The 25969-nt window shown below is 45.1% G+C and overlaps 1 protein-coding gene across 2 annotated transcripts; it reads left to right on the top strand.

Moving 5' to 3' along the window:
* The first annotated feature begins 13731 nt into the window (after window positions 1–13731).
* Window positions 13732–25686, top strand: LOC140487680 (protein PML-like). 2 transcript variants are annotated; one of them, XM_072586952.1, is made up of 4 exons: window positions 13732–13933; window positions 15759–15811; window positions 23492–23633; window positions 24829–25686. In XM_072586952.1, the coding sequence occupies exons 2-4, from the start codon at window positions 15797–15799 to the stop codon at window positions 25572–25574; spliced, it is 903 nt and encodes a 300-aa protein (XP_072443053.1). In that variant the 5' UTR covers window positions 13732–13933; window positions 15759–15796; the 3' UTR covers window positions 25575–25686. The 2 variants fall into 2 exon arrangements, with proteins under 2 accessions (XP_072443053.1, XP_072443054.1); XM_072586953.1 differs by lacking the exon at window positions 13732–13933 and adding an exon at window positions 14021–14114.
* The last annotated feature ends 283 nt before the right edge of the window (window positions 25687–25969 follow it).

Below are 25969 nucleotides of genomic sequence, written 5' to 3'. Positions count from 1 at the left end.
TGTACAGCGTGGAAACAGACCCTTCAGTCCAACCTGTCCATGCTGACCAGATATCTTAACTTGATCTAGTCCCACCTGACAGCACCCGGCCCATATCCCTCCAAACCCTTCCCATTCATATACCCATCCAAATGCCTCTTAAATGTTGCAATTGTACCAGCCTCCACCACTTCCTCTGGAAGCTCATTCCATACACGTACCACCCTCTGTGTGAAAACGTTGCCCCTTAGGTCCCTTTTGTATCTTTCCCCTCTCACCATAAACCTATGCCCTCTAGTTCTGGACTGCCTGACCCCAGGGAAAAGACTTTGTCTATTTACCCTATCCATGCCCCTCATAATTTTGTAAACCTCTATAAGGTCACCCCTCAGCATCTGATGCTCCAGGGAAAACAGCCCCAGCCTGTTCAGCCTCTCCCCATAGCTCAAATCCTCCAACCCTGGCAACATCCTTGTAAATCTTTTCTGAATCCTTTCAAGTTTCACAACATCTTTCCGATAGGAAGGAGACTAGAATTGCATGCAATATTCCAACAGTGGCCTAACCAATGTCCTGTACAGCCGCAACATGACCTCCCAACTCCTGTACTCAATACTCTAACCAATAAAGGAAAGCAGACCAAACGCCTTCTTCACTATCCTATCTACCTGTGACTCCACTTTCAAGGAGCTATGAACCTGCACTCCAAGATCACTTTGTTCAGCAACACTCCCTAGGACCTTACCATTAAGTCTATAAGTCTTAGTGTCCCTACCTCTGGACTGAGAGTCCAAGGAAAGAAATAATATATAGCAACATCCAATAAACATACTCTTGGAAAGGCAATTCAGTAAATAGATTGTATCACATGTAATTCTCCAGTCCAGGTAGAAAAACTATCAAGAGAAAATTCTGAGAAAGAGAGAGAGAGGACAGAAGAGTTTTGTTTTGGCAGGAAGAAATATATTCTGAATTAGTGGTGCTGGAAGAGCACAGCAGTTCAGGCAGCATCCGAGGAGCAGTAAAATCGACGTTTCGGGCAAAAGCCCTTCATCAGGAATTTCGACGTTTCGGGCAAAAGCCCTTCATCAGGAATAAAGCTTTATTCCTGATGAAGGGCTTTTGCCTGAAACGTCGATTTTACTGCTCCTCGGATGCTGCCTGAACTGCTGTGCTCTTCCAGCACCACTCACCCAGAATCTGGTTTCCAGCATCTGCAGTCATTGTGTTTACCAGGGAGAAATATATAGCAGCTTACAAGCCCCAACAGCTACTGAAAGTTAAAGTAAAACCCTGGTTCTGTGGGAGGTCGACCCCACTCCTTCATGCTGTTTCTATTGTTTCAACTTTAAAAAGAAAACCAAGCCCTCATAAGGTGGCCTGGAACAGACCACTTGATAGCTCTGTCTCAACCTCTCTTCATAAAAAAAACCAGGACAAAATACATCTCTTAAAGCAAGAGTATTGTCATCTAGTGAATTTATAGATTGAGATTAGATTAGATTACCTACAGTATGAAAACAGGCCCTTCGGCCCAAAAAGTCCACACTGATCCTACGAAGAGTAATCCTCCATTCCCTCACCCTATATTTGTCCCTGACTAATGCACCTAACACTATGGGCAATTTAGCATGGCCAATTCACCCTAACCTGCACATCTTTGGATTGTGGGAGGAAACTGAAGCACCTGGAGGAAACCCACGCAGATGCACGCTTTCTGAAAGGATTCGTCCTTCAGCATTAATCAACAAGTGCATTTTACTCTTCCTGTTTCATATAATCTCTGCAGCGTTTGTTTCTCATTTGTGTCACGTGGATGTGTTTTGCTAGGATTAAGGGCCATGATGTGGAGGTGCCAGGGAGAATACCTGAGGCTGGAATCGAATCCAGGTCCCTGGAGCAGTAGGCAGCAGCGCAATCTACTGAGCCACCATGCCACCCCAAATTGGCTAAGATGTTTTGGAAGACCAGTAGAAATTGGCAGTATAATATGTTAAGCAGTGAGATGAGCAGTTTAAAAGGAATTGAAAGATTTTATGTGTTTGTTTGAAAGCAGTTATAACCATGATGGGAAGAACGCATTGGTGCTCGAACCCCACGACTAACTGTACCATTAATATAGCAGACAGTGAGGACTACAGTACACTAAATGTAACCACTAAAATTGACTCCCTTTGTCAATAACTATTCAGAATTGAAGGCACTTTCTCCAAGCCTCTTGAATTAACCCAGAAGTAATCATTTATTATTTTGGGGAGACAATGGCCTAGACTATCAAGTGATGTTCTGGGTTTGAATCCCACAGTGGCAGATGGTGGAGTTTGAATTTAAAACAAGTCTGAAATTAAAAATGTCTAATGATTGTTGCGGGGGGGGGGGGGGGGGGGGGGGGGGGGGGGGGGGGGGGGGAGCAGAGAACAACCCATCCTGTTTCATTTACACTCTTTAGGTTTGGGAATTTTCCATCTTTTTCTGATGAAATAAAAATCAACAGATGCTGGAAATCTCAATTATCCATTTTTATATCTGGCTCCAGACCCTCAGCAATTGCCTTCTGGTCAATTGCAGATAGGCAATAAATGCTGGTCTGGCAACCAAAAACCATGCCCGAAACATCGATTTTCCTGCCCCTCAGATGCTGCTATGCTTTTCCAGCACCACTCTAGTCTAGACTTTGGTTTCCAGCATCTGCAGTCCTCACTTTTGTCGAATGAAAAACCACATCCTGTTAATGAATATAAAAACCAAAACATATTCCTGAAGTGAGTGGCAAAACTAGTCAACAACTAAGTGACAATCCAGAATAAGAACGATATCCCCTTAATCCTAGTTAAAAATCACACAACACTAAGTTATAGTCCAACAGGTTTATTTGATAGCACAAGCTTTCGGAGCATTGCTCCTTCATCAGGTCGCTAGTCAACTATCTGATGAAGGATTCTGGATTAGTGGTGCTGGAAGAGCACAGCAGTTCAGGCAGCATTCGAGGAGCAGTAAAACCGACGTTTCGGGCTTTTGCCCGTCGATTTTACTATTCCTCGGATGCTGCCTGAACTGCTGTGCTCTTCCAGCACCACTAATCCAGAATCTGGTTCCCAGCGTCTGCAGTCATTGTTTTTACCTTTCTGATGAAGGAGCAGCGCTCCAAAAGCTTGTACTTTCAAATAAACCTGTTGACCATACCCTGGTGTTGTGTGATTTTTTTTAAACTTTGTCCACCCAGTCCAACACCGCACCTTCACATCATAGTCCTTAATCCTAGAAAAACATATTTCACATGACACAAACGAGAAACAAACTCTGCAGAGATAATATTAAACAGGAAGGGTAAAATGCCCTTCATTGAGTTATTCTGAAAGATGAATTCTTTCAGAAACTGTGATTCTTGGGGATGGAGTTGAATCTCTGACAGCCAGGGACTGGTGGCATGGTCTTTCATACCAACATTACTTTTGATTGAAATCCAGTTGATTTGATTTCATTTATTGTCATATGTACCTAAGTACAGTGAGAAGCTTTGTTTGCAAGCAGTACAGTCAGATTATAGTAAGCAAGGAGATACAGATCATAGGGTGCTTGGACAGAGTGAGGCTTACAGGTTACACTGCACAGGAGGTGCGAGAAGCAAGATCAACATTATTCGACCTAGGCTTTTGAACATTGCACAGCTTAGCTTTTTTCCTAGAACTGACAAATTAGTCCAAGTGTTGACATGTGGAACTTTTGAAAAATCAGTTTCCCAGCAAACCAGCAAAGACTGAGAGAGAGTTGCTGCTTTCCTACTAGCTTATTGTTGCTTCTCCTTGTTCCAAGTGCTCACCTTCATTTGACCTTCTCTTTGCCGTTCCCCAAGAGTTTGATGGAGAAACCCTGGCCAGGGTTTCTCAGCCATGATGAGTTGTCATAGTCTCCTCTAAACATTGCAATATCCTACAGTATTTTCCATCAATATAAGTATGTTTTGCCCAAGGTTGCACTGGAAATCCCCCTGTAGAATGAGCTGAGGGTGACTCATTACTCTATTTCCAACCATTGGTTCCATTTCAGAGTTTGTGAAGAGCTATCTTACAGAACTGGTTGATAACATTAGATCACATGGGATCCAGGGGAGCTAGCCAATTGGATGCAAAATTGGCTTGAAGCTAGGAAACAGAAGGTGGTGGTTGAGGTTTGTTATTTGGACTGGAGGCCTGTGACCAGTGGTGTACCACAAGGATTGGTACTGGGTCCTCTGCTTTTCATCATTTATATAAATGATCTGATATGAATTGGGTGGAAGGATGTGTTTCTGGGCTGTATGCCTCCATGATGGAGATGAAATCCCCATTCAGTTTGTGGTGCCTCTTTGTCAGAATAAAGACTATCTCATGATTACATTACATGTCTATTTCACATATTCTATCAGTCTGTCACTTCCTATTAACCTGCAGCAACATAGCATCGTGTTAAAATAATTCTTTCTCTCCATTGTTTAATAATTGAGGCTGATTTATTTCTCTGCTCAGCAGATACTGACTCATGCGGGGTGTGGTTTCATAGCTGCTGGCAACATTCTGAAACCATACTCACTATTTGTTTATCTCACTCTCTGCTTGTCCAACAGGGGCATTGGCTGAATGATTGGTTTGTGTCATTCCTGATGAAGGGCTTATGCCTGAAACATTGACTCTCCTGCTCCTCGGACGCTGTCAGACCTGCTGTGCTTTTCCAGCACCACACTTTTCGACTCTGGTTTATGAGGCAGAATGGTGCCAAAAGAGTGGTTCAAATCTCACACTGGCCGAGGTTACTTTAAAGGACTCTTCTTCTCAACCTCTCCCTCCCTGATACATAGGTAACCCTAAGGTTACGAGGGAGCAACCCTGTGGTCATCACAGTGTCATAGAGACTTGCAGCAAGCTAACAGATACTTTGGTCCAACCTGTCCATGCTGACCAGAAATCCCAGCCCAATCTAGTCTCACTTGCCAGCACTTGATCCATATCTCTCTAAATCCTTCCTATTTATATACCCATCCAGATGCCTTTAAAGTGTTGTAATTGTACCAGCCTCCACCACTTCGTCTGACAGCTCATTCCATACCCACCCCACCCTCGATGTGAAAAGGTTGCCCCTTAGATCCCTTTTAAATTTTTCCCCTCTCATCTTAAACATATGCTCTCTAATTTTGGGCTCCCCCACTTCAGAAAAAAGACCTTATCTAGTTACCCTATCCATGTCCCTCTATAAGGTCACCCCTCATGCTGCTTGAGAGGGTGATAGAGGCAGGTGTTCTCTCAACATTTAGGAAGCATTTGGATGAGCAGCTAAAATGCTCATTGTAGGACATAGACCAAGTGTAGATAAATGGGATTAGTTTGGTGTTTGTTGGTCAGTATAGACAGGGTGGGCTGAAGGGGGCTCTTTCTATGGTGTATGATTTGATGACCTTCTTGAAGGCCCTCAATGATCTATTGTAAATGCTGGCCTTTATTGCCAGAGACACTTTCAACTTTTGAAAAATGACAAAATTGCTTGTATACTTGCATCGATAGGAATTCAATTGTCTTGCCTCAGGAGCAATGGACCTCTCGCCTCACCATTGAGTGGATGCCAACAATGAAGGCTATAACAGCTGAGGTCACTGACTGTTGGAGGCTTGCTGAGGGTGAGCTCCAAGCTGTACCTCAGGCTGATAGAGGGCCTCTGATGAGTGACACACATGGGGGCTACTGGAGTTGCCTCAACAGGCAGCTCTGGTGGAACAGCCACAGACATTGAGGAGGCATCTGCATTAAAATGGGAGGAGTCAATCCAGACCATGAACTCTGCCTTGTCTCAGGAAGGGTGAGTGGATTGTTTTGGCTGTGCAGAGGTCAGGTCCATCATGAGTCTACACAGTGGATTCCTGTTGATAGCATGACCTTGCAAACTGTTCACAGGCACCATGTCCATAATGTTGTAATGGGTCAGTGAGTGATGAACAGTGCCCAGAACATTCCTCTGGGAACAACACTACTCGTGGAAAATAAGGAAGTGCCACCCCGTTCTGAGAAGGCTGTGGAACTGCTGGCGTAGATTTCAGGGTACCCCTAAGACATCCCAGGGTTTACTATCATGTCCCAAATCTCTCTGTCAGTGGCTCAAACTCTGCCAACAGCAGCAGCTGCAAGAAAGATCCCGGACTTGTGTAGCAGTCCCCTATTTGCCCTGACTTAATTTGGCCCTACCACATACATCAAAAGCCCTGAGGAATGTAAAGAAGCAGCCTGCCTCTTCATGTGCAGATGCTGAAGCATTGGCAAACATTTTAAGGAGTAGACATCACGGCACACATTGCTTTCAATGGGTATGTTTAACTCCATCCTGTGACTGAAAAGTACCATTGGTCAATGGCTGCCTTCATGATGATACATGGGTGCTTGATCACACCCTGCACTGGTATAAAACATACCAAAGCTGCAAAGCCCAGGGAGCGCTTAGCCTGCTGTGCTCATCCATCTCCGGCATGTAATGAGGTCACCAAACCTCTTGAAAAGGGAGACCTTGATCCACACAGATCCCCAGTCAAGCCATGGACAGACCCTGATTGGCAGAGGGTACCCACTGTCACCCCTTAGGAAAAGCTTGGCCTGCATTAGGGTTCATGATTTGCTCATGTTGCAGTGAGAGAGTCGGAGTTGCCTCTGGCACTGCCTTTGGTAGAAGATCTTCAGCCAGAGCATGTCTTGTTACCAGCTTCTCCCTTGCTGCCTATTCACTTGGTCTGGTGCTGCCTTCTGCAACGATTGCCAGGAGAGCTTGTTGTGGTGACCCCACATCATCGCAGACACCATCAAATGTGAGTGGATTAAGCATTATTGTTTTTTAACTTATTCTTTCATGGGATGTACGTGTTTCTGGCAAGGCCACTATTTCTTTTCCATCTAGGATGGACTATCTTTTTTCATTCATTCATTCACAGGATGTGGGTGTCACTGGCTCGGCCAGCATTTATTGCCCAGAAAGCAGTTAGACGTCAACTACGTTGCTGTGAGTCTAGAGTCACAAGCATGCCAGACCTGATAAGAAAGGCAGTACTGAACGAGATGGATTTTTTCTGACAATAAACATTGGTTTCATGATCATCATTAGACGCTCAATAACACATTTTTAAACTGAATCTAAATTCCACCAGCTGCCCTAGCCCAGATCATTACTGGGGTCTCTGGATCAATAACCCTAACCCATTCTCTCCTCCTGGACCTTTCCCTGCCACCGCAGGAATTGCAAAACCTGCGCCACCCCTCTCCCCTCATCTCTGTCCATGGTCCCAAAGGAGCCTTCCACATCAGAGACTTACCTGCACTTCCACAAATTTACTGTTTCCATTGCTCCCGATGCGGTCTCCTCTACATTGGGGAGACAGGATGCCTACTTGCAGAATACTACAGAGAACATCCTGGGGGACACACTCACAAAGCAATCCACCGTCCTGTGGCCGAAAGCTTTAACTCCCCTTCCCACTCCGCCAAGGACATGCAGGTCCTGGGACTCCTCCACCGCCAAACTCTAACCACCCGATGCCTGGAGGAAGAATGCCTCATCTTCCGCCTTGGGACCCTCCCACCACATGGGATTAATGTGGATTACACAATTTTTCTCATTTCCTCTCCTCCCCCCACCACCTTATCCCAGATCCAACCTTCCAACTCGGTACCGCTCTCTTGAACTGTCCTACCTGTCCATCTGCCGCTCCACCCTCCTCTCCAACCTATCACCATCACCCCACCTCCATCCACCTATCCCACTCTCAGCTACCTTCCCCCCAGCCCTTCCCCATCCAAGTTATCTCTCAGTTCCCCAGCCCACAAGCCTCATTCCGATGAAGGGCTTATGTACGAAACATCGATTCTCCTGCTCCTTGGATGCTGCCTGACCTGCTGCGCTTTTCCAGCACTACACTCTCATCTCTGAATCTAGTGATAATACTAGTAAGCCATTGCCTGCCCTATTGTTTTGCTCAGTCATTTCAGAGGGCAGTTAAAAGTCACCCCACATTGCTGTCAGTCGAGAGTCACATATATGGCATACTGGGTCAAAGATGGCAGATTTAATTATGAATTCCAATTCCACAGCTATTGTGGTGGCATTTGAATCCCTGTCCCCACAGTATTAACCTGGGCTTCTGGATGACCATTTCAGTGACATTGCCACTGTGCTACCATTCCCCAAAAGAACACCTGACTGAGCTTTAGCTAACTATTCACATTTTCCATATAAAATCTCCACAGAATCATCCACATCTCTAATAAAGGAGTCTGCCCTGTCAGGCAGGGCATGACATGCACAGAATTAGATCACAGAAGCCACCAGGCATCTCTCCCTGACACTGGGTAGGGTGTGACAGCCTCACTGCCTACCAGCAGTCACCTAATACTTAATTTTTCTTTATATCCAGAAGTGAAGCTAAATATGCTGCCAAGTGCACGATTTTCTTATGTTACTGATGAATGAGAAATTACTGGGTGCATTAAACTTATGCCTACAAACTGAGGACAATCTTCTGCAATATCATGTTAAGATACTGCATTCAGCTCGGGTCTCCCTGGTATAGAAAGATGTTAAGAAACTTGAAAGGGTTCAGGAAGATTTACAAGGATGTTGCCAGGGTTGGAGAGTTGGAGTCTTAGGGAAAGGCTGAATGGGCTGGGGCTAGTTTCTCTGGAGTGACAGAGGCTGAGGGGTGACTTAAAGAAGTTTACAATATCATGGGGGGGGTATGTATAGGGTGAATAGTCAAGGTCTTTTCCCTAGGGTAGGGAGTCCAAAGCTAGAGGGCATAGGTTTAAGGTGAGAGGGGAAAGATTTAAAAGGGACCTAAGGGCCAACTTTTTCATGCAAAGGGTGGTGTGGTTGTGGAAGGTGCTGCTAGAGGAAGTGGTGGGGGCTGGTACAATTACAGAATTTAAAAGGCATCTAGATAGGCATATGAATAGGAAGAGTTTAGAGGGGCATGGGCCAAGTGCTGGCAAATGGGACTAGATTAGTTTAGGATATCTGGTCAGCATGGATGAGTTGTGCTGTACATCTCTATGACTCTAAGAGCTGGACGTGTGCTTCTGCACTGAGCATGACCAGTTTCAGAAGTATGTTGTCTGTCAATGGACAGCCTCCAATGAGCGGTTCCTCTCCCACACACCTGAGATCAAGCCCTCAAATCACTCTGCCTGGATCCAACGAAGCACATTTTGGAATGTTGCTTCTTAGAGTCATAGAGTCATAGAGATGTACAGCATAGAAACAGACCCTTCAGTCCAACCTGTCCATGCTGATCAGATATCCAAGCCCAATCCAGTCCCACCTGCCAGCACCCGGCCCATACGCCTCCAAACCCTTCCTATTCATATACCCATCCAAATGCCTCTTAAATGCTGCAATTGTACCAGCCTCCACCACTTCCTCTGGCAGCTCATTCCATACAGGTATCACCCTCTACATGAAAACGTTGCCCCTTAGGTCTCTTTTCTATCTTTCTCCTCTCACCTTAAACTTATGGCCTCTAGTTGCCAATTTATCCTATTCATGCCCCTCATAATTTTGTAAACCTCTATAAGGTCACCCCTCAGACTCCGACGCTCCAGGGAAAACAGCCCCAGCCTGTTCAGCCTCTCCCTGTCGCTCAAGTCCTCCAACCCTGGCATCTTTGTAAATCTTTTCTGAACCCTTTCAAGTTTCATAACATCTTTCTGATAGGAAGGAGACCAGAATTGCACGCAATATTCCAACAGTGGCCTAACTAATGTCCTGCACAGCCGCAACATGACCTCCCAAGTCCTGTACTTAATACTCTGACCAATAAAGGAAAGCATACCAAACGTCTTCTTCACTATCCTATCTACCTGTGACTCCACTTTCAAGGAGCTATTAATCTGCACTCCAAGGTCTCTTTGTTCAGCAACACTCCTTAGGACCTTACCATTAAGTGTATAAGTCCTGCTAAGATTTGCTTTCCCAAAATGCAGCACTTCACATTTATCTGAATTAAACTCCATCTGCCACTTCTCAGCCCATTGGCCCATCTGGTCCAGATCCTGTTGTAATCTGAGGTAACCCTCTTCGCTGTGCGCTACACCACTAATTTTGGTGTCATCTGCAAACTTACTAACTGTACCTCTTATGCTCGCATCCAAATCATTTATGTAAATGACAAAAAGTAGAGTACCCAGCACCAATCCTTGTGGCACTCCACTGGTCACAGGCCTCCAGTCTGAAAAACAACCCTCCACAACCACCCTCTGTCTTCTACCTTTGAGCTAGTTCTGTATCCAAATGGCTAGTTTTCCCTGTATTCCATTAGATCTAACCTTGCTAATTAATCTCCCATGGGGAGCCTTGTCGAACGCCTTACTGAAGTCCATATAGATCACATCTACTACTCTGCCCTCATCAATCTTCTTTGTTACTTCTTCAAAAAACTCAATCTCAAGTTTGTGAGACATGATTTCCCACGCACAAAGCCATGTTGACTATCCCTAATCAGTCCTTGCCTTTCCAAATATATGTACATCCTGTCCCTCAGGATTCCCTCCAACAACTTGCCCACCACCGAGGTCAGGCTCACCGGTCTATAGTTCCCTGGCTTGTCTTTACCGCCCTTCTTAAACAGTGGCACCACGTTTGCCAACCTCCAGTCTTCCGGCACCTCACCTGTGACTATCAATGATACAAATATCTCAGCAAGAGGCCCAGCAATCACTTCTCTAGCTTCCCACAGAGTTCTTGGGTACACCTGATCAGGTCCTGGGGATTTACCCGTTTCAAGATATCCAGCATCCTCTGTAATCTGGACATTTTGCAAGGTGTCACCATCTATTTCCCTACAGTCTATATCTTCCATATCCTTTTCCACAAAAAATGCTGATGCAAAATATTCATTTAGTATCTCCCCCATTCTCTGCAGCTCCACACAAATGCCACCTTGCTGATCTTTGACAGGCCCTATTCTCTCCCTGGTTACCCTTTTGTCCTTAATATATTTGTAAAAACCCTTTGGATTCTCCTTAACTCTATTTGCCAAAGCTATCTCATGTCCCCTTTTTGCCCTCCTGATTTCCCTCTTAAGTATACTCCTACTTCCTTTATACTCTTCTAAGGATTCACTCGATCGATCCTGTCTATACCTGACATACGCTTACTTCTTTTTCTTAACCAAACCCTCAATTTCTTTAGTCATCCAGCATTCCCTATAACTACCAGCCTTTCCTTTCACCCTGACAGGAATATACTTTCTCTGGATTCTTGTTATCTCATTTCTGAAGTCTTCCCATTTTACCTGCAAACATCTGCCTCCAATCAGCTTTCAAAAGTCCTTGCCTAATACCATCAAAATTGGCCTTTCTCCAATTTAGAACTTCAACTTTTACATCTGGTCTATTCTTTTCCATCACTATTTTAAAACAAATAGAATTATGGTCGCTGGGCCCAAAGTGCTCCCCCACTGTTACCTCAGTCACCTGCCCTGCCTTATTTCCCAAGAGTAGGTCAAGTTTTGCACCTTCTCTAGTAGGTACATCCACATACTGAATCAGAAAATTGTCTTGTACACACTTAAGAAATTCTTCTCCATCTAAACCTTTAACACTATGGCAGTCCCAGTCAATGTTTGGAAAGTTAAAAATCCCCTACCATAACTACCCTATTATTCTTACAGATAGCTGAGATCTCCTTACAAGTTTGTTTCTCAATTTCTCTCTGACTATTGGGGGGGGGGGTCTATAATACAATCCCAATAAGGTGATCATCCCTTTCTTATTTCTCAGTTCCACCTAAATAACTTCCCTGGATGTATTTCCGGGAATATCCTCCCTCAGCACAGCTGTAATGCTATCCCTTATCAAATATGCCACTCCCCCTCCTCTCTTGCCTCCCTTTCTACCCTTCCTGTAGTATTTGTATCCTGGAACATTAAGCTGCCAGTCCTGTCCAACCCTGAGCCACGTTTCTGTAATTGCTATGATATCCCAGTCCCATGTTGCTAGCCAAGCCCTGAATTCATCTGCCTTCCCTGTTAGGCCCCCTGTATTGAAATAAATGCAGTTTAATTTATTATTCCTATCTTCTCCCTGCATGCCCTGACTGTTTGACTCGCTTCTGTTCTCAACTGTACCAGTCTCAGATTGATCTCTTTCCTCACTATCTCCCTGGGTCCCAGCTCCACCTTCCCCCCCCCCCCCCCCCCCCCCCCCACCACCCCCCCCCCCCCCCCCACCCACCTTATTAGTTTAAATCCACCCGAGCAGTTCTAGCAAATCTCCCTGCCAGTATATTAGTCCCCTTCCAATTTAGGTATAATCCTTCCTTCTTGTACAGGTCACTTCTACCCTAAAAGAGATTCCAATGATCCCAAAATGTGAATCCTTCTCCCATACACTAGCTCCTCGGCCATGCATTCATCTGCTCTATCCTCCTATTCCTGCCTTCACTAGCTCGTAGCACTGGGAGTAATCCAGATATTACTACCCTTGAGGATCTCCTTTTTAAATTTCTGCCGAACTCTCTGTAATCTCTCTTCAGAATCTCAACCTTTTCCCTTCCTATGTCGTTGGTTCCAATGTGGACAATGACCTCCTGCTGGCCCCTCTACCCCGTGAGAACATTCCGCACCCTCTCTGAGACATCCTTGATCCTGGCACCAGGGAAACAACACACCATTCTGATTTTTCTCTGCTGGCCACAGAAACGTCTGTCTGTACCTCGGACTATAGAATCCCCTAACACAATTGATCTCTTGGAAGCCGACGTACCCCTCGTTGCATGAGAGCCAGTCTCAATACCAGAAACTTGGCTGTTTGTGCTACGTTCCCCTGAGAATCCATCACCCCCTACATTTTCCAAAACAGCATACCTGTTTGAAATGGGGATATCCACAAAGACTCCTGCACTAGGTGCCTACCTCTCTTACCCTTCCTGGAGTTTACCCATCAATGTGACTGTATCTGAGACTTTCCCCTCTTCCATCCATCACATACTGTTGCTGTTGCAAATTCCTCATCGCTTCTAACTGTCCCTCCAACCGATCCACTCGATCTGATAGGATTCGCATCCAACAGCATTTATAGCAGATATAATCCACCGTAACCCTTAAACTCTCTTTAAACTCCCACATCTGACAAGAAGTACGTATCACTGCAAAGACCATTTTTGCTACTTCATAATCTACAGACCCAGAAAATAACACCGTCTTATTCCTCTACAATACACTGCTTACTCCAACATTAAAATCATTTAAAATATCAAAAAAATAGTGATCCTAAACTGACCCTTGGGCAGCATCACTGTTGACTACGTTCGCTTTTCACACAGTGCAGGACCTTATGTGAAGGTACACTTTGATATCCTTTGTCCTGTACTGTTCTCAGCTGGTGCACTTACATTCCTGTCTACTGTGACAGTGTGTCTCTTTAGTTTATCCAGCCCCACAGTGTTACAATCCACTGCAGTCAGCTGTAGGGAGGTAGTTATGTTGATAGTGTCATGTCTGTCCTTTCTCGGGTTGGAGAGGAGGAATTCCTGGTGAAGGGCTTTTGCCCGAAACGTCGATTTTACTGCTCCTTGGATGCAGTCTGAGCTGCTGTGCTCTTCCAGCACCACTAATCCAGAATTTGGAGAGGAGGAAGTCCCATCGCCCTGCAGAGTAGTGACGATCTGGTGCAGTCAGCTGTAGGGAAGTGTGCGAGATGACAGCAGGCTGGAAGCTGTCACACCCCCTCCCAGTGTCAGGGAGCGGTTCCTCCTATCTTCTGTAATCTTAACTTTGTACAGATCATGCCCCGGCTTGTTCCGCCTGACAGAGACGAGAGTTTCTAAACCAATCACTACGGACCTGACGGAACGATTATCTGATTCAGTTTAACTTTCTGGAAGAGAGCTCACTCAGTCAATTGAAGCCAGAGGATCGGGAGCGACTGGGGGACTCAGGAGCAGACAGGAAGTGGTGAGCAATCCAGTGATGGGGGCTGTTTGACGGAGAGAGAGAGAGAGAGAGAGAGTGAGCGTTCGGGAGTCTGTGTTCCATGAGGATGTGTTACATAACAAGTTCGTGTCTTCTCGCCCTGTTGAACTGCGGAGGACAGGGTGGTTGCAAGTCACAGAATTCTTGTTGTTGATTTTTTTCGGTGAGCATCAGGGTGTATTAGTGCAGTGCAGTCAGACCGAGGGCACTGGGGCTAATGCTGTGGGAGGTTAGGAAGGGGTGACAATGGACTCAGGTTCTGTCTTTACAATCAAGAGGCAGCGACTGGACAGTGGACGTGTTTAAACTGTTAACTAACATTAGGGAAAGTGGAAACTGACTCATACCATTCACCAGCTCCCCCACCCCCTCCATCCCAAAATCTGAGCTGAGTTCACTGAACTCCACAGGGGAATGACCCGAGGCCAGGACCAGCCTGGTTTAGGGAGAGAAATGAGCCCCGAGTCCTGTCAGACGATACTGGAATGTGAACACATTCCCTCAGTCTCTGCTGAATCAGGAAACCAGACTCTGGATCAGTGGTGCTGGAAGAGCACAGCAGTTCAGGCAGCATCCGAGGAGCAGTAACATCGACGTTTCGGGCAAAGGCCCTTCATCAGGAATACAGGCAGAACTCCCCGTCCCTGCTGTGGTACATGAAGGAAAGAGAGAGGTTACAGTCACAGCAGAGAGAAACGATCAGGAAAGAAACTCCTTAGTCCATTTTAAACCATGACAAAAATTTGAAATAGCCAGCAGATAGTGACAAACTGTGTCCACACAAGCTGAAACTGACAATTAGGGACCAGGCGCTGTGAAGGTGGGCAAGTGCTCTCTGTAAAATTAGTATTATTGATGATTCAGTTTAAACAGGTCAGAGGGTGTGGTGTCTTTTTTTCTCATTCTCCTCTCCCTTTCTCACATTCTGACCTGTTTTAACCTGCCTCCTCTATCCCTCTGATAATACAAGTTTAGGTCCAGTCATCCTACTTATCCTGCTGGGAGGTGATTCAGATGAGGAGGGGTGGCAATGAGCCTCAGGATCATTGCGGGCTTTCAGTCCTGCCCTGGTAGAGTTTTATATGAACTTTCAAACCATGCAGTTTAGTGATCGGAGCACAATCAGAATCTGGTGTGAGACAAATCAGCATCTTTTTTCAACCCATTTTGCCCTCACTGTTGCTGGGGTGCCTCTTCTAACCCACTAACTGCCTCCTGATAGAAACAAGTGCAAGAGGTAGTAAATAAGTTGTATTTTACACTTAGAATGCTGTGAGTTTGAACCCCTCGTCAGAGACAAATACCACATTCACACTGACATTCCAGTGCAGTAAGTGAATATCAGATGAAATGTTAAACCTGTCTATCCAGTCAGGTGAATGTACAAGTTCCCATGGTATTATTTTGAAGAGGGGCAGCATCCTAACCATTGTTTATCCCTCAATCAATATCACAAATATAGCATATCTAATATTAATTAGTTACATATGTACAACCTGCTGTCATAGTTCCTACACTACAACAATGATAACATTTCCAAAATACTTAATAGCTGGAAAAGTGTTTTCCAACATCTGGTGGTTGTGCCAGGTGCTATGTAAATGCACAATCTTTCTCTTACAAAGAGACAGGTGAGAACCGGTGGCAGAATAAGAATAGAATTGAGTTTGAGACATAATGTTTCACTCGGTTAATATCAGGTTGCTTGCAGAAAGATAATTGAAGCTTAGGAACCAATATCTTTAGATGAGAGGAAACAAAAGGGGTTAGCAGTAAATCTCTGAGTGTGAGTTGTGTTTTGTCGCAGGTCGTGCAGCTTGATTTGGGGACATTGCTGGGAGTGAGATGGCATCATCTGAGGTATGTATTTTGAGAAGCTCCTGTATATGTTGTCTGTAAAAGGGATTGTGGGCACCTAACAGAACATAGAACATTACAGTGCAGTACAGGCCCTTTCACCCTCAATGTTGTGCCAACCTGTGAAACCAATCTAAAGCCTATCCAACCTACACTATTCTATTATCATCATATATTTACCCAATGACCATTTAAATGCCCTTAATGTTTGCAAGTCTCCTACTGTTGCGGTAGGGCATTCCACACCCTTACTGCTCTCTGAGTAAAGAACTTACCCCTGACATCTGTCCTATATCTATCATCTTTCAATTTAAAGCTATGTCCCCTTGTGCTAGCCATCTCTGTCTGAGGAAAATGGCTCTCACCATCCACCCTATCTAATCCTCTGATCATCTTGTATGCCTCTATTAAGTCACCTCTCAACCTTCTTTCTCACGAAAACAGCCTCAAGTCCCTCAGCCTTTCCTCATAAGACCATATGGAAACATCCTGGTAAATCTCCTCTGCACCCTTTCCAATGCTTCCACATCCTTCCTATACTGCGACGATGAGAACTGTACGCAATACTCCAAGTGCGGCCGCATCAGAGTTTTGTACAGCTGCAGCATGACCTCATGGCTCCGAAACTCAACTCCCCTACCACTGAAACCTAACATACTGTACACCTTCTTAACAAGGCGAAAGTGAGGGCTGCAGATGCTGGAGATTAGAGTCGGGAGTGTGGTGCTGGAAAAGCACAGCAGGTCAGGCAGCATCCAAGGATCGGGAGAATTGATGTCTCAGGCAAAAAACACCTTGTTAATAACCCTATCAACCTGGGTGACAACTTTCAGGGATCTATGCACATGGACACTGAAATCTCTTTGCTCATCTACACTATCAAGAATCTTGCCATTAGCCCAGTACTCTGTATTCCTGTTACTCCCTCCAAAGTGAGTCACCTCACACTTTTCCACATTGAACTTCATTTACCACCTCTCAGCCCAGCTCTGCACCTTATCTATGTCTCTCTGTAGCCTGCAACATCCTTTGGGACTTTCCACAACTCCACCGACCTTAGTGCCATCTGCAAATTTACTAACCCATCCTTCTACACCCTCATCCAGATCAATTATAAAAATGACAAACAGCAGTGGCCTGAAAACAGATCCCTGCGGTACCCCACTAATAACTGAACTCTGGAATGAACATTTCCCATCAACCACCACCCTCTGTCTTCTTACAGCTAGACAATTTCTGATTGAAACTGCTAAATCACTGTCAATCCTTTGCCTCCGTATTTTCTGCAATATTCTTCCATGGGGAACCTTCTCAAATGCTTTACTGAAATCCATATACACCACATCAACTGCATTATGCTCATCCACCTGTTTGGTCACCTTCTCAAGGAACTCTTTAAGGTTTGTGAGATACGATCTACCCTTCACAAAACCGTGTTGACTATCCCCAACAACTTATTCCTTTTTTGATGATTATAAATCCTATCTCTTATAATCCCTTCCAAAACTTTGCCCACAACAGAAGTAAGGCTCACTGGTCGATAATTACCAGGGTCGTTTCTACTCCCCTTCTTGAACAAGGGGACATTTGCTATCCTCCAGTCTTCTAACAGTTATTCCTGTAGACAATAATGACATAAAGAGCAAAGCCAAAAGCTCTGCAATCACCTCCCCAGCTTCCCAGAAAATCCTAGGATTGCTAGACACCAGCTCTCCTTCCTCACCCATCCACCCCCACAATGCATCTTGCCCCTCCACCTCTCCCTCTTCACCTCACCCCCTGCACCTTTTCCCAGACCCCCACCTCACCCCTCTCCTTTCTCTCTCACATTCACTCCCCCCATCACACCAAATCCAAACCTGACCCACCCTATATCATCACCCATCCTCCCTCCCCAACCCCCCACCCCATTAGCCACCCCAGGACTCCCCAAAAACCTCACCTTGAGCCATGCCCCAAATTCAGTATTCCACCCCTCCCCCCAACCTTGAACATTCTGAGGCTGAACGGTCTGCCCTCAGGAAAGGGCTCACATTTGTGCCCCTTTATCCCCACCTCAACGAATTCAAGATCCGCCATGATGTGGAGTTCTTCTTCCATCGCCTCCACCTCCATGCTCTCTTCTTTGACAAAATCTCCCGACCTTCCTCTGATGACCTCTTCCCCCTCCTCCATCTGGTCACCACCTGACGGCTTTGTACCCACCCTAGACCGCTTTATTGCAGATTGTCGATGTGATATCGGCGGCCTCAATTTCTCCACTCCAATGTCACCCCCCCCTCTGAACGTGCAGCACTCCACTCACTCCGCAACACTCCCCGGTTCACCATCAAACCCATTGACAAAGGCAGGGCAGTGGTAGTCTGGAGAATTGATGCCTATGTCACAAGGCTGAATGCCAACTCTCTGACACCATGTTCTACCTCCCTCTTGCCTGCAACTCCACCGTGACCCATCAGGTCAAAAACAAACTCATTGTCTGTGCCCTCACTGCCTCTGGTGATCTCCCCTCCACCACCTCCAAACTCATAGTCCCCCAGCCCTGTAGTACCCGGTTCTATGTGCTCCCCAAGATCCACAAGCCCAATTACCCTGGCCAATCTATTGTCTTGGCATACTCCTGTCCCATTGAACTCATTTCACCCTACCTCAACTCCATCCTCTTCCCCCTTGGTTCAGGCACTTCCCACCAACATATGTGATACCAACCACGCCCTCCACCTCTTCAGGAACTTCCAGTACCCCTGCCCCAAGCGCTTTATCTTCATAGTGAACATGCAATCCTTTTACACATCCATACCCCACAAGGATGGCCTCCGGGCCCTCCACTTCTTCCTCTCCACCAGTCCCCCTCCACTAATACCCTCCTCCGCCTCTTCAAACTGATCCTCACCCTCAATAACCTTTCCTTCACTCCTCCAAATCAAGGAGTTGGCCAATGGCCACCCACATGGGCCCCAGATATGCCTGCCTCTTTGTTGGCTATATCGAACAGTCCCCCTTCAGTACTTACACAGGCACTGTACAACAACTCTCCCACTGTCACAGTGATGACTGCATCGGTGCAGTGTCCTGCACCCAGGCTGAACCAGAGCAGTTCAGCAACTTCGCCCATAACTTCCACTCCACCCTCAAATTCACTTGGTCCATCTCGGACACCCCCTCCCCCTTTCTTGACCTCATCCTTTCCATCTCCGGTGATAGCCCCCACACGGACATTTACTACAGACCCACAGACTGCCATAACTACCTGGACTACACCTCCTCCCACCCAGAATTCTGCAAGAACTCCATCCCATTCTCCCAAATCCTCTGCTAAGATTAGATTAGATCCCCTACAGTGTGGAAACAGGCCCTTTATCCCAACCAGTCCACACCGACCCTCCGAAGAGTAACCCACCCAGACCCATTTCCCTCTGACTAATGTACCTAACACTACAGGCAATTTAGCATGGCCAATTCACCTAACCTGCACATCTTTGGACTGTGGGATGAAACCAGAGCACCCGGAGGAAACCCATGCAGACACGGGGAGAATGTGCAAACTCCACACAGACAGTTGCCCGAGGTTGAAATCGAACCTGGGACCCTCGTGCTGTGAGACAGCAGTGCTAACCACTGAGCCACTGTGCTGAGGAGACATTCCACTCCCAATCATCCCAGGTGTCCATCTACTTTGAACAACAAGACTTTCCTCCCCCTCCCGGCATCAGACAGCCCTCCACTGCACTACCTCCATTCCCATTCCACTGCTCTAAACTCCCCCTCCAACACAATAATGACAGAGTCTCACCTCACCTCACCTACCACCCCACCTTCACCGCATCCAATGCATCATCCTTAAACACTTCTTAAACTCCAACTAGACCCCACCACCAAGAACGTCTTCCCCTCCCCCACCCCTCTCTGCCTTCCGCAAGGACTGTTCCCTTCAACAGTCCTTGGTTTGCTCCACTCTCCCCACTGATCCCTCCAAACCCCCAGGTACATTCCCCTGCAACCGGAAAAGATGCAAAACCTACCGGGTACACCACCCACCTCACCTCCATCCAGGGCCCCAAACAGTCCTTCCAGGTGAGACAGAGGTTCACCAACCTCTCCTCCAACCTTCTCTACATTGGGGAGACCAAATGTAAACTTAGGGAACAGTTCGCTGAACATTGCAGCCAGACCCACTGTGGCTGACCGGACCTCCCAGTTACTGCCCATTTCAATTTCCCTTCCAACTCCCTTTCCAACAAGATTAACCCATGAGGACTTGCAGCTTGCAAATGTGGTTAGTATTTCCTCATCTTAATCAACTACATTTTCATGCTGGTGGTTTTAGTGATTAGTTATTTACATAGCTTTAGTCATGTAAGCATGGGGAACACCAATCTGTGGTTTCTTGTTTTTGTCTGGTTCAGAGCAATCTAATTTAGCAATGCAGAAGCCATTTTGTGCAGCAATGCAGAAGCCATTTTGTCATTCCTCCCAGAGGCCTATGTTCTCATCTGCTCTACTTATCTATGACTGTGTGACTCTAAACATACCACTGTGTCTTCAGTGTCTGTGCATGAAAATGATGGAACACCCTCTCTAACAGCTTGAAGAAGGTGGCTCATCAGTACTTTCTCAAAGGTGACTAGGAATGGGTCAATGGAGTTGGCAGAAATGTCCCAGCCAGGAACTCTCACATCCCTGAACAAATAACTTATACACCCCTATACACAAACTCTTCTCCATCGTGTCATCTGGCAGAAGATACCAAAGCATTCGGTCTCTCATGTCCTGACTGTGCAACAGTTTCTTCCTCCAAGCCATCAGGCTCCTGAACACTGTATGATCGGACTCTTTCCATCTGAACTCCTTTGCACGATTTTGAGTTGGTGCTAGAACAATGTCTATTAATTATCATTCTTTTATTACACTATAATGTGAGTGTTTTGCTCTTCTTATGCACTTTATGCTGGCCTGTGTATGATCGTGCAGTTTGTGATGTCCATGTAGCACCCTGGTCCTGGAGGAACACTATCTTGTTTTTACTGTATCAGTTGTATATGGTAGAAATGACAAATAAAAGCTACTCTACTCGACTCTCTACAATTACAGCATTTAAAAGGCATCTGGATATGAATGCATATGAATAGGAAAGGTTTAGGGGGATATGGGCCAAGTGCTGGCAAATGGGACTAGATTAGTTTAGGATAACTGGTTGGCATGGACAAGTTGGACCAAAAGGTCTGTTTCTGTGCTGTACAGCCCTATGATTCTATGTGCAGTTTAGGTGAATTGGCCATGCTAAATTACCAATAGTGTTCAGGATGTGTAGGTTAGGCGCATTTGTCAGGGATAAATGTAGGGGAATGGGTTTGGGTGGGTACTCTTCAGAGGGTCGGTGTGGACTTGGTGGGCCGATGGGCCTGTTACCACACTGTAGGGATTCTATTACCAATTTTGGTGTTGTCCGCAAACTTACTAACCATGCCTTTTATAATCTCATCCAAATCATTACTATAAATGACAAACAAAAGAGGACCCAGAACCTGTCACTGCTGGTGACTGGCTCCAGTCTGAAAAACACCCCTTCACCACCACTCTGTCTCCTGCCAAGAAGCCAATTATGTATCAAATTGGCAAGCTCACCCTGAATTTCACATAACCTAACTTTACTGATTAATCTACCGTACGGAACCTTCACTAAATTACAAATAAACAATATCTAATGCGCTGTCCTAATCAAGCTTTTTGGTATGTTTTTCAAAAAACTCAATGACGTTTGTGAGACACAATTTTCCTTGCACAAAACCATATTGACTAATTTTTGCCTTTCTAAATGTCCACAAATCCTTTCTTTTAAAATCACCTCCAAAAATGTACCCACAACCAAAGTCAGACTCATTGATCTACAGTTCCTCAGTTTCTCCTTAGAACCTTTCTGAAACAAAGGTACAACATTAGCCACTCTCCAGTCATCAGGCACATCACCCATTCTTACGGGTGATGCAAATATCTCTTCAAGGGGTCTTGTAATTTCCTCCATTACTTCCCATAACATTCTGGATAAGTTAGATCAGGTCCCAGAGATTTATTCACCTTTGTATCTCTTAAGACCTCCCTAACTCTCTTATCTGTAATATGAACTGTTTTTAAAACATCAACACTTATTTCTCTGTGTTCTCTAGCCTCCACCTCTTTCTCTACAGTAAAAACTGAGGTGAAATATTCATTTACTATCTCTCCCATCTCCTGGAGTTGAACACAAAGACGACATCCTTGATCTTTAAAGGACCCTACCCTCTGTCTAGGTACCCTCTTGCTTTTAATGTATTTTTAGCATCCCTTTGAATTATCCTTAACCATTTCTGCCAAAGCTATGTCATATCCCCTTTTTGCCTTCCTGATTTCTTTCTATACTTTTATTGATATCCCGATCAATTCCGGTGGGAGACTGGACCCATAGAAAAGCCCTTCCTCACCCATTCTGGTGTGGAGTCATCAACCTGTCAAAAAGTTTGCAGTGTTATGATTTGCACTTTTCTTGGTTTTTGGGACTGAGGGATGTAATGAGGGTAGAAGAATGTACATAATTTCTGCCTCCACACTGCTGAACTATAACATACTTCTCGTTTGTGTCACATTTTTCAGGTTGCAATTTCTTTTGTTGTTCTGCTGAAACTATGTACCTTTGGACGCAGACTTTGTGCACTTACTTGTTCCACATTACAATCCATTTTTTGCCTTATTCCACCATCCCTTTTCCTGATGCTTCAATCCTGCTGTCCAACCTATTCATTTGTTGCTGCTTTCCCTTGACTTGGTACTTGTCTGAATCTGTTTGTCTCTAACACCATCCACTTGTAACGAGAGGTCATCAATCTGAAACATTAGCTCCACTTCTCTTCACTGATGCTGCCTGACCTGCTGGCTTCTGACCCACACTGCCGGGTTTTTATTTCAGAATTCCAGTAGCCACAGTATCTTGCTTTCTTCTTTAGCTATAATCAGAGCACCCCAGGAATTCAAAATCCTTTCACAGTATAGATTTGAAAGAGAAACGAGCCTTCTGTTTTCTGTGGGGTTTAATCTTTATCCCTGATTTTTGTGGTATTCCTATGGGGGGAAGCATTAATGTTTATAGATGAGCAAGGTGTATTTGCCTTGCAGCATGATTGCTGTATAATTGGTCCTGCTCCTGTTATATGTCCCATGGTCGGTATAGCCTGAAGAGACACACTCATGATATCGTTGCTACACCATAACATATGACCTGAGAGTATAAAGATCTCATACTCCATCTTACCCTGGGTCACTTGAAGCATGACATTCTACTGGGTGCCCATTGCTGTATTGTATCCAAAGAGTTTAACGTTAACTGAATAGCTACATATCAGAGGAATGTAAAGTTTGTATATAAATGTAAATTATTACATTTAGATGTAATAAGTTTAAGTCGGAGCCTTCATTTTCATGCTCAGTTTCTTTCATTACAGAAAATAACATTGGTTTTGCTGCATCAGGTGAAACACCCTGCTGGGGTCAAAATCTCACCAGATCCTGCTTCAGTAAATGGTGCGGTCACCACAAGATCTTAACAGAATGTTGCTTTTGCCTCCTACAACATTATCAAATGATGTTATGCAACTAAAGATGTTAGAACCGATTCAGCTAATGAATCCTGACTGTTTCCTTTACAATCTGCAGCTCAAGGAGAGCGGAGTGACAGAGACAGCACCAAGTGATGCCAACAGTGCTGTATCCAGTGTTGAACATTCCAAGGAGGAATCCCAACCAGGGAACATCGAGGACACCCTGGTGTTCTTTGACCTGGAAACCACCGGCTTAGGTAACAACTACCAGATCCAAGTGGGTGTCCCTCTGCTTTGTGCCAAAGTGTTGTATCACACTGTGGCAACATTTGCTGTGTGTAAAACAGTAGAATTATAAAGGGGATGAATGTTCATTTGAAAATGAGTATTAATCACACACAAATCAGAGTCGGTAAGAAGAATCGTAAGAGTTTAGAGAGAGAATAAACAAGATCTAGAAGAGTATTGTCAGTCTTGGGTAAATCTACATGTCAACTGGCATGAAACACAAAAGCACGCTTTAGGAAGTGGGATCACCAGGTTCCCTGTATCTTATTCCCATGCCACACCAATAGCTGATTGGGATCTATCACACACCGCTGGGAAAGTGTTGGAAGCTGAACAAATTCAGCATTCAAAAGGAAATAGCTAATTATCACAAACTAAATGGTTTTGCAGACGTGTGGGGTAGTGGGACTAGCAGAGTTGTTTTGGGATAGAGTGGGTTTAAACTTGACAGGCTAAATGTACTCTGTGCCTTTTCTGTTTTGTGTTTCTCTCCCAGTCCAGTCTGTGACTCATCTGGGATGGTCTATCCATGTGTTTCTTCCAGCTTGGTCTACCTGTGTCTCCTCAGTTCTGGATTATCCATGTCTTTCCAAGTCTCATCTAGGAAAAAGTCAGGACTGCAGATGCTGGAGATCTGAGTCAAAGAGTGTGGTGCTGGAAAAGCACAGCTGATCAGGCAGCATCTGAGGAGCAGGAGAGATGACATTTTGGGCATAAGCCCTTAATCAGGAATGAGTGATTGAAGTCCTGATGAAGGGCTTGTGCCTGAAATGTCGACTCTCTTACACTTTTCCAGCGCCACACACTTCTCGACTCAAGTCTGGTCTACCTGTGTCTCACTGATTCTGGATTATCCATTCTTTCCATCCTTGTCTATCCTTGTCTCTCTCGGCAGATACTATTCATGCCACTCTAAGCCCATTCTATCTATGTGTCTCTGGATTGGTGTGTTTGTGTGTATGTGTATAGTGTCTCCCTGCCTGGGCGATCCATGTCCCTCCAAGTCTGGTTGTATCTGTGTCTTTCCTAGTCTGCTGTGTCTCTGAGCTCGGTTTATCCGTATTGACCTCTAGCTGACTTCAGCCAAACACATCAGGATAGGAGAGTTATAAAATCCGGTTTGGAAAACAACGTTGTATTTTAACGTTATATCTGTTCTCCTAGAAAAACACTGTGACATAGTGCAGCTGTCAGCAGTGAGTGGTGAGAAGATCTTCAACAAGTACATCCTGCCCAGCAAATCCATGTCACAGGGAGCCACACACATTACTGGAATACAGGTCATGGATGGAATTTTGTACCTGAGAGGAGAACCTCAGATTACCTGCAGTCTCCAGGATGCCATGACAGCTTTCCTCAAGTTCCTGCAGTCACTGGACAGGCCTCTGTTAATAGGCCATAACGTTTGGAAATTTGATGGTCCAATTATTCTGAGAGCCTGGGAAGAATTGTCCATGAAAGATCAATTTGCCGGATGTGTGACTGGATTCTTGGATACCTTATGGCTGGCCAGGGAAGTTATTCCCAGGTCAGAGGTCAGCAGTTATCAGCAACCTAACCTAGTGCAAAGCCTTCTTAAGAAAAAATATGAAGCTCATAATGCTATTGAAGATGTAAAGAGCTTGCAGGAGCTGTATTCTTTTCTCAAATTTACTCCAGAGCAGAAGCAACGATGTCAGTTTTCTATCACTCAGCTTGCTTGCCGTGTCTCTCTACAGCCTCTCACCAATCAGAAGATAATATTCTTTCAGCTTGCTGATAAACTTGCGATGCAGGAAATTAGTCTCGAAAAGCTGAAATTAGCATATGAGCAAGATGCTGAAATGGGGCTAAAAAACCTGCTCCATTCTTTGGGAGTTACCAGCCCAACTCACATCAGATTTTATAACTTTTTCAAAACAATGAGTTAGCAAAAAGCACTTTTCCTAATATTCAAGACATAAGTCATTTATTCATCTCTTCTTATTTGCTAATTGTTGTAATCTGCATTTCTGTTTTTGTGGATGTTACAGTATGTATGAATCAATAAATAATATTCTTAAATGATGTCCATCAGTTACTAAGGTTTCTTTCCCCTTTCTCCTTCACTTTGGGCACAGAATGCACACATGCACACTTACTGAGTAAGTGCTACATAGGGCAGTATGAGGGTGAGACTGGATCAGTAAATAGACTGCCCCCTATGGACAGGGGGAAATGCTGGATAATATTCCAGCCAGGTGTGTGTGTGTGTGTGTGTGTGATTATTCTCATATATGCTGAGGGTGATACACAGTGTGTGTGTGTGTGTCGGTGTGTGTCGGGG

Source organism: Chiloscyllium punctatum, chromosome 17 (genome assembly GCF_047496795.1).
Source record: "Chiloscyllium punctatum isolate Juve2018m chromosome 17, sChiPun1.3, whole genome shotgun sequence".
Classification (NCBI taxonomy): Eukaryota; Metazoa; Chordata; class Chondrichthyes; order Orectolobiformes; family Hemiscylliidae; genus Chiloscyllium; species Chiloscyllium punctatum.
This window is presented reverse-complemented; position numbering and strand designations above follow the sequence as displayed.

What these genes read in the sequence shown, in the direction of transcription:
- LOC140487680 (XM_072586952.1), top strand. An exon ending in CCTGGAAACCACCGGCTTAG is followed by an intron (nt 23,634 to 24,828) that starts GTAACAACTACC and finishes CTGTTCTCCTAG; the next exon opens with AAAAACACTGTGACATAGTG.